We start from the raw sequence: 9,513 nt of genomic DNA on the forward strand, positions 1-9,513 counted from the left end.
ACCAGATGCATTCTATGCCGATCGTTCTGGGATTCGCCCACCTCCCATTGAGAGAAGAGACTTTGAGATCAAGACTGGTCTCATTAATTTGGTGGAGAAAAATCCGTTTCATGGAAACCCGTCTGAGGACCCGATGTATCACTTGGAGCATTTTGAGCGAGTCTGTGACACCAGCAGACATAATGGAGTTCCTCAAGGCGCTTTGAAATGCAGGTTGTTCCCGTTTTCCTTAGCTGATAAAGCTATCAGATGGTTAAAGTCCATCCCTCCAGGATCTCTTACTACATGGGAAGAGACAAGAGCTGCTTTTCTACAGCATTTCTTCACCAAGTCAAGGTCCACATATCTGAGAAGCAGAATTGGAAGCTTTCAGCAGCTTGATTCAGAAAGCTTTCATGAGGCTTGGGAGCGTTTCAAGGAGTACACACAGGACTGCCCTCACCATGGTTACACTGATGTGAGTTTGCTGAACATTTTCTATAATGGAGTTCATGAAGAGAGTCAAGATGCCATGGACACAGCAAGTAATGGTGATTTCATGACCAAGACTGTTGAAGAAGCTTACACCTTGCTGAACAACCTGTCATCCAGCAAAGCAAACCGCAAGTCAAGGTTTGACACCAGCCAGAAGGGTGTTGGTTATGAATCCAAGAAGATAGATGAGCTGAATGCCAAGATTGAGATGCTTCTCAAGAGAGATCAGAAATCTGTGAAATTTGTGGAGGAGCAAGGCTATCGTTCCTCACAAGAAACTGTTGGTGATGATTCAGATGATATGCAAGCTGATGTGAACTACATTGGTGGTCAAGGAAACTACAACAGAGGCTACAATCAGAACCTTGGATGGAGTCAAAATCAGCAAAATAATCTGTCTTACCGGAGCAACAATGTGGAGAATCCACAACATCAGTCCTACCCTCAGGCAGGAAACAGGCAGAACCAGAATCAGAACCAGAGTGTGTTCAACCAAGGATATCAGAACAGAAATCAATATCAGGGGAACAACTCGGGCAACTCAGGATTTCAGCAAAGGCAGCAGTACAACAACTACCAGAATCAAGGGAATGCCTCTTCGTCACAGTCTTCTCAGGATAACGAAATTAAGAAGATGCTGCAAATGGTGCTAGAAGGTCAGAAGAATAGCACTGCAGAGATAAACACCAAGGTGGATAACATGTATGGAGAGCTTAATGGGAAGTTTGAAGCTTTGAACACCCATTTGAAAGTTTTGGAAAAGCAAGTTGCTCAAACCGCCTCCAGCAGCAGAACAGCACCTGGATTTCTACCAGGGAAGTCAGAGACGAATCCCAAGGAGTTTGTGAATGCTGTAACACTTAGGAGTGGAAAAACGATTGAGGGATCGAATAAGAAAGAGATCGACCGATCTCAGGAACAGATCGACCGATCCAAGGGGACGGAGATCGACCGATCCGGTCCATGTGGATCGACCGATCCCGTGTCAACGAAGCCAAATTCCTCTGAACCTGAAGAGGTGTATGTGGCGCCTCCTGCTTATGTTCCTAAGGCTCCATACCCATCCAGACCAAGGCAGAAGATCAAAGAACGTGAGTACGAGAAGCTAAAGAACCTTGTTGGGGAGTTACATGTGAGATTGCCATTCGTTGAAGCGGTGAAGATGGTACCTTCTCTTAAAAGGTACATGAAGGAGATTCTTACCGATAAGATGAGCCTAGAGCGTGGTGTGTTGATGCTCAATGAGGAATGTAGCGCAGTTCTACAAAATGTCATGCCTAAAAAGCGTGAAGATCCCGGAGCATTTGTTCTACCATGCCGCATTGGATCACTTACCTTTGAGAAGAGTCTCTGCGATCTGGGTTCAGGAGTGAGCCTAATGCCTTTCTCTGTCTCTGAGAGGCTAGGCATGACGAACTACAAACCTACAAGGATCTCCTTGGTCCTTGCTGACCGATCAGTGCGAAGACCAGTCGGTGTACTAGAAAACATCCCTGTTGGTGTTGGAAAGGGATATGTGCTTACCGATTTTGTAGTTCTGGAGCTGGAAGAGGAACCTAAAGATCCTCTCATTTTGGGCAGACCGTTTTTAGCTACTGCTGGAGCCATGATTGATGTACAGAATGGGCATATAGACTTACGTCTAGGAGACATGGCGATGAGATACAATGTGGAGAAGGTGCTGAAAAATCCGACTATTGATGGACAGACTTTCTGGGTTGATACATTGACTGAACTGGTGGAGGAAATGGATGAAGAGTTGCACACTGATGATCCTCTACAAGTCGCATTGACCCAAAGGGAGAGTGAGTTCGGGTTCATGAACCAAGAAGTGGTTGGATTTTCTGAGATTTTGGATTCAGCCTCACCGATTGAGAAGCATGTCGCCTATGTCAGCCTTGAAGACTCAGGCACCGATAAAACCGTCAAACCGTCATCCTCCCAACCAGATTGGAGTGAGGAGAATGCTCCAAAGGTGGAACTTAAAGCCCTCCCAGCTGGGCTGAGGTATGCATTCTTGGGACCGAATTCCACATATCCTGTTATTATTTGTGCTAACCTGAATAATGTGGAGACCGCTTTGCTTCTTTCAAAATTGCGAAAGTATAGAAAAGCATTGGGGTACTCTTTGGATGATATTACAGGTATTTCTCCAGATCTTTGCATGCACAAGATTCACTTGGAGGATGAGTCAAAGACGTCCATAGAGCACCAGCGAAGACTGAATCCCAAACTGATGGAAGTTGTGAAAAAGGAGATTCTAAAGTTGTTGAGTGCAGGGGTGATCTACCCAATTTCAGACAGCACTTGGGTGAGCCCGGTTCATGTGGTTCCTAAGAAGGGTGGCATCACTGTCATCACAAATGACCAAGAGAAGACAACATTCACCTGTCCATACGGTACTTTTGCCTACAGGAGAATGCCCTTCGGATTGTGCAATGCTCCTGCCACTTTCCAGAGATGCATGATGTCGATCTTTACTGATCTTATTGAGGACATTATGGAGGTTTTTATGGACGATTTCTCAGTCTACGGTTCTTCATTTACCGACTGCCTTGCTAATCTGTGCAAGGTGCTGGAAAGATGTGAGGAGAAGAACTTGGTGCTAAATTGGGAGAAGTGCCATTTCATGGTGAAAGATGGCATTGTTTTGGGTCACAGGATATCAGAGCAGGGTATCGAGGTTGACAAAGCAAAGATTGAAGTTATGACCAGCCTACAGCCTCCTAGGACAGTGAGGGATATTCGGAGTTTTCTGGGACATGCCGGTTTCTACAGGAGGTTTATCAAAGACTTCTCTATGATAGCGAGGCCACTCACCCGTCTGCTGTGCAAAGAAGCGAAGTTTGTTTTTGATGCTGACTGCCTCGCTGCGTTTCAGATTCTCAAGAAGTCTCTAGTCAGTGCTCCCATTGTGCAGCCACCAGATTGGGACTTGCCATTTGAAATAATGTGTGACGCAAGTGATTACGCGATTGGAGCTGTTTTGGGGCAGAGAAAAGACAAGAAACTCCATGTGATCTATTATGCCAGCCGAACGCTTGATGATGCTCAAATCAAGTATGCTACCACTGAGAAGGAGTTGCTGGCAGTAGTTTATGCTTTCGAGAAGTTCAGGTCCTATTTGGTGGGCTCGAAAGTAATTGTGCACACAGATCATGCAGCCTTGAAGTACCTGATGACGAAAAAAGATGCTAAACCGAGACTCTTAAGGTGGATCTTACTGCTACAGGAGTTTGATATTGAGATCAGAGACAAGAGAGGAGCAGAAAATGGAGTGGCAGATCATCTTTCCCGAATGAGAGTGGAAGCTGAAACACCACTGGATGATACATTACCCGAGGAGAATGTCTATGTGATCACCTTGCTGGAGGATGAGTATTTGGATCAGGCTGATTGCTGTGTCATGAGACAAATTCAGGATGATCTCCCATGGTTTGCAGACTTTGCAAACTACCTATGTGCTGGAATTGAACCACCGAACCTGAAGGGGTATGAGAGGAAGAAGTTCATGAGAGATGTGAACCACTACTACTGGGATGATCCCTTCCTCTACAAGAGATGCTCAGATGGTTTATTCAGGAGATGTGTTCTGGAGAATGAGATGCAAGGGATTCTTTTCCACTGCCACAGTTCAGAATACGCAGGCCATTTTGCAACATTCAAGACGGTTTCTAAGGTCCTGCAGGCTGGTTACTGGTGGCCTACACTTTTCAGAGACGCCCATGAGTTTGTCTCAAAGTGTGATGCATGTCAGCGGAAGGGCAACATCAGTAAGAGAAATGAGATGCCCCAAAATTTCATCCTTGAAGTTGAAGTTTTTGATGTATGGGGAATTGATTTTATGGGCCCTTTCCCATCTTCTTATGGAAATGAGTACATCCTGGTTGCGGTTGATTATGTCTCCAAGTGGGTGGAAGCAGTAGCCAGCAAGACAAATGACTCTAGTGTTGTCAAGAAAATGTTCAAGACAGTCATTTTTCCAAGATTCGGGATCCCGAGAGTGGTTATTAGTGATGGAGGCTCTCACTTCATCAACAAGACGTTCGATAAACTGCTGAAGAAACATGGAGTAAAGCATAAGGTAGCTACACCTTATCATCCTCAGACAAGTGGGCAGGTTGAAATATCGAACCGAGAAATCAAGGGGATTTTGGAGAAGGCTGTAGGCAAAACAAGGAAAGACTGGGCTGTGAAGCTTGATGACGCCTTATGGGCGTATAGAACCGCCTACAAGACTCCCTTGGGCACCACTCCTTTTAATCTGGTCTATGGAAAGTCTTGTCACCTACCTGTGGAATTGGAGTACAGTGGTTTTTGGGCAACGAAGTTGATGAACTTCGACATTAAAACCGCTGCAGAAAGGAGGATGGTTCAGTTGAACGAGCTGGACGAGATTCGGTTGAACGCCTATGAGAACACCAAAATCTACAAGGAAAGAACTAAGGCGTGGCATGACAGAAAGATAATCCCGAGAGACTTCGCTGCTGGAGACAAAGTCCTTCTGTTCAACTCTAGACTCAAGCTATTTCCTGGAAAGCTTAAGTCTCGTTGGTCCGGACCTTTCACAATCACAGAGGTTAGACCTTATGGAGCTGTTGTCTTGGAAGAGAATGGGAGGAAGTTCACAGTCAATGGGCAGAGGCTAAAACCTTACTTCACAGATGCAAAACCCGAAGAAGGAACCAACATTCCTTTATCGGAACCTGATCTCGCCTAAGGACAACAAAATAGTCAGGCTCGCGACTTTAAACAAGCGCTGAGTGGGAGGCAACCCACATGGTTTGATTTTCTTTCTCTTTTGTGATTATGTTTTCTTGTGTGAATTGATTTTTGGTTGTGTTTTTAGATGATTTTCAGGCATGTATCACGATCAGGCAGAGATCGATCGATCCTAAAGAAACAGAACGGGCGATCCATGTAAGAGATCGGTCGATCCGGGTGAGGTAGAGCGGTCGATCTATATAAGAGATCGGTCGATCCGACGCTTATGGATCGGTCGATCTAAGGTAAGTATTGCACGGTTTGATTTCACTTAATTTAAACCGGGAAACACCCATAAAACACCCAACTCGCGAAAATATCGATCAAAACACATTTCATTTCATCTTCCTCTCCTCTCAAACTCTCTCAAACCTCTCAAGAACACCAAATTCGATTTCCATCATCTCTCATCCGATTTTTGTAATTCTTGGTGCTAAACTCATTAGTTTTTCAAGCTCTATCCGTTTCTACCATCAGTTTTCATCAAGACACAGGTATGACTCTCTAATTTTGGAATCTAAAATCGCCCTAGGGTTTGATGTTGGGGAATCTCCGAATTCTAAATGGAATGGCATCTAGGATGGTTTATTTGTGATGATTATACTCATGGGTTACCTTGATTGCCAATTTCGTGGGTTGAATTGAGATTTTAGAGAAATAATTTCCAATGGTCATAATGTTGATAAAAGTTCAAATTAAAACTGAAATTCTAATTGTTTGAATGAAATGCTTGAATATTCATGATGATTAACACTTTGCAGCATGATTTCTTTAAGCAATTATGAATTTGGAACTGAAAAATAAAAATTTTAATTTTGGAGTTTAATTGAAAAACGAAAATTGGAATGGAGTGTGATGTGTTATCTTGAGTTTTGAGAAGAGATGTGTGCTAAATTTTTACATGTTTAGGGGATTGATCAGAATTGATTTTATAAGAGTGTTTTTCTATTTGTCTCTTACTTGGGTTTTGATGAATTAATTTTGCAGATAATGCCTAAGAGACAGAAGAAGGGTGAGCGTGGGAGTTCCTCGGTACAGACTGCTAGGCTCAGCACAAAGGGCAATTTCCGAAAGACGGATAGGTCTCATCCTGCGAATCGAGAGATAACCCAGCAGTGGGATATACATGATGATGATTTCTACGAGCAGATGAGGGGAGTGGAAATATGTCCGTCGCGCTTCGCTCACAGAGACACTACAGATGCATTGGGGATAACCGAGGATATTGAAGCCTTGTTCGAGAAGATTGGCCTGGGGTACATCTTCGATCTCCACTGTGATTGCTATGCTGATTTGACCAGGCAGTTCCTCGCATCAGCCCGCCTCTACCATCCTGACGAGGACAACCCGGTAGCTGATAAGGCGATGTTCTCCTTCATTGTGAACAGGCAGTTCCACTCCATGACCATCTTTCAGCTGTGCGACGTCTTTGGGTTCGGGAAAGGACGTCAATCTTGTGTTCCTGACTTCCCGGAACACAATGATTTCTGGAAATTCATCGCTTCAGGAAACTTCATCTCTCGAGAGGCCAAGCAAGCTAGAATTCGTAGCCCTGTTCTGCGATATGCAGTGAGAGTGATCAGCAGTGTTATCTATGGGAAGACAGAACCCGCTGCAGTGACAAAAGATGAGCTAGCTCTTCTGTTCATCGGGGCTGGACACCTATGGCCTCAGGGCGCAGACATTACCTATGTTAGCGGGAAGGACATAAACATAGGAGCTGTGATCGCGGAGAAGCTTGCGTACTTCAAAGTTTCAGACACGAAGAGATGTGGGTTTGGAGCGGTTATCACACGGATCTTAAGGCAATGTGGAGTGTTTCTTCCACCTTTGACAGAGTGGTGGATAAGAAGGGGATGCATCAGAACTTTTTCGACATGAGAGCACTCATTAGCAGCCACTACCTCACCGGCCCTTGGCGAGGTAGCATCGACAAGTCAGCCCCTCATATCTACCAGTTCCATGACCCACAAGGGAGAGAGCAATTTGTCAAACTACCCTATACCGCCATCACCGAGCTGACTGATCCAGGTGCTCTCATATTTCTACCACCGCCTGCATTTCTCTGCGCCAGACCCGCGACACTGAAGAAGAAAGGAGTCGCATCATCATCGACACACCAGCAGGCACCACATGATGATATAGAGGAGGAGCCTGAAGATGAGGAAAGTCTTTTCCCCACGGATTTCACTCCGTATATGCTGCCACCAGCACCTCCCGCTACTGCATCCGCTGCTGAGATCAACGCTTGGTCCATCAAGAGCCATCAAACCAACAACTCCATACTGCTGAAGATGTGGAAGGGAATCTGCAACATTAAGAAGGGATGCGCATCACAGCCAGCTGTTTCTGGAGATAGCGATGACGACTCAGGCGCTCACGACACCGCTGCTGGACCTGAGGCAGCGGAGGACTCTGATGATGATGGAGCATTGGAGAGGCGCTCGAAGAGGCGCACTGACCGCAACGCCTGATCGGTAATCTCTCTTGGAATTATTTTCACACCGAGACGGTGTGAAGTAAGTCTGGGGGAGGATGCTACTTATGTACCATATTGCTATTATTTCTTTTATTTTCTTAGTTTATCGGATTTGCTTGTGTTTTAAAAACTCTCTACGTATTTTTATCAGACCCTGTGATGATTATTAGACTATTTCCTTGTGTGTTGTGCATTACATTTCATATTGGCCATTTTTCAGGACTGTTAGCGCAGACAAACCGAGGAACCACTTGACCAAACAACCTCTCCTTAAATCTTTTATCAAGTCTCGGTGAATTGTAATCGACTCAACTATTTTTGACCATTAATGAATTTAATTTCTTTTGACCAGGAATCAACATCAGGAAACGGTACACCATATACACATTCAGGATTTTCTTTACCACATTTTACCACTCTTTAATAATCCTGAATGGCCAGACTCATCAATAGTTTGGTACCACACCTACACCTTACCCTTTTATTTCATCTCCATGCATTCTTACACACTGATCATATGTGCATACATGTGCAAAAACAATGGAGAGATTAGGGTAGACATGGTTCATCCGACTGCTTAGGTAGGATCGGAACATTTAGGTGGTTAGACACGGACCTGTGTGTCTAGAGGTGTAAATAGAAAAATTGGGTGTTGTAAGTGTGTGATTGCATCGCAGTGTATATATTCGATTTCGGTTTGTATAAGTTTTCGTTCTGAAAAAAAAAAAAAAAAAAAAAAAAAAAAATGATATGAATCGATTGATTACCACAAAACATTTGCAAGTAATCGGTCGATTCTAAAAAAAAAAAAAAAAAAAAAAAAAAAAAAAAAAAAAGAGTTCATGTTTATATCTCATTCAGTAGATTTGATTTAGACATTTTATTTTTATTTTGTGTACCAGAGATGATGCGTTGTTTAAATTTGGGGTTAGAGTTTGAGATTTGTTGGGTTTTGATCATTTGAGACTTGAGCAGTTCGAAAACGTGGTTATCAATATACTCGGTTTCTCCAGCGATTTTGCATAATGTTTTGCATTTTTTTGTTATCGCTGATACCCACAAACACTTGAGCCTCACCTAATTAAACACTAAAACAGCCTCCCAAACACCGAGCCCGTTATACCTGATGGAGATATCTTTGGTGGAAAGGTCACGCCCTTTTTAATGAATGTAAAGAGTTGATTACTTGAAACTGAGACTTGCAGGTCTGAAATATGGAAAGGTTTGCGCGGTCTTGGTGGGGATTTGGAATGAATGCCTTGACAGTCTCTGATTTAAGTGGTTAGCGAAATCACAAGGTAAGGTCTACTGAGGGTTAGTGAGCTCCCAAATTTTAATCCTCTTTACTTGAGGACAAGCAAAGATTCAAGTCTGGGGGAGTTGATATTCCGTGTTTTTAACGGTTTTAAACTCGTTTTGGAGCAATTAAATGGTCGGTTTTAATTAATGTTTTGGTCTATTTGATGCGTTTTGGTGTTCTTAAGTGTAATATGCAGGTTACTAGATAGCTTGCAAGAAAAGAACGCATTCGGGATTTATTCAGAAGCAAGATGGACCGAACAATGGACCGAATGAGAAGTATTGATCGCACAGGACATAGATCGACCGATCCATTGTCTGTGGATCGACCGATCCAGAGCTAAGAAGAAAGCCGTGAATTGTAGCGACATGCGTAGCGACCACAACTTGTCGCTACGGTTTCATGCACTAGATCGACCGATCCGACCACTGTGGATCGACCGATCCCACGCTCTACGGGCTCCACACGCACCAATGAGCTTTTCACTCCTTTTTAC

At 43.9% G+C, this 9,513-nt stretch overlaps 1 protein-coding gene and 1 non-coding gene across 2 annotated transcripts; one reads left to right on the forward strand and one right to left on the reverse strand.

The window, feature by feature from the left end:
* Positions 1–343: 343 nt before the first annotated feature.
* LOC125590872 lies at positions 344–450 on the reverse strand. Its single transcript, XR_007326874.1, has one exon. It is a non-coding gene; the product is annotated as a small nucleolar RNA R71 (small nucleolar RNA).
* Positions 451–2,881: 2,431 nt separating this feature from the next.
* LOC125590453 lies at positions 2,882–7,712 on the forward strand (the record flags this gene model as incomplete). The annotated part of the gene is made up of 5 exons (XM_048764027.1): positions 2,882–3,127; positions 3,242–3,982; positions 4,301–4,987; positions 6,226–6,980; positions 7,076–7,712. Coding segments are annotated over 5 exons (3,066 nt in total), but the record flags the coding sequence as incomplete, so codon positions are not given.
* Positions 7,713–9,513: the final 1,801 nt, after the last annotated feature.

Source organism: Brassica napus, chromosome C7 (genome assembly GCF_020379485.1).
Source record: "Brassica napus cultivar Da-Ae chromosome C7, Da-Ae, whole genome shotgun sequence".
Lineage (NCBI taxonomy): Eukaryota > Viridiplantae > Streptophyta > Magnoliopsida > Brassicales > Brassicaceae > Brassica > Brassica napus.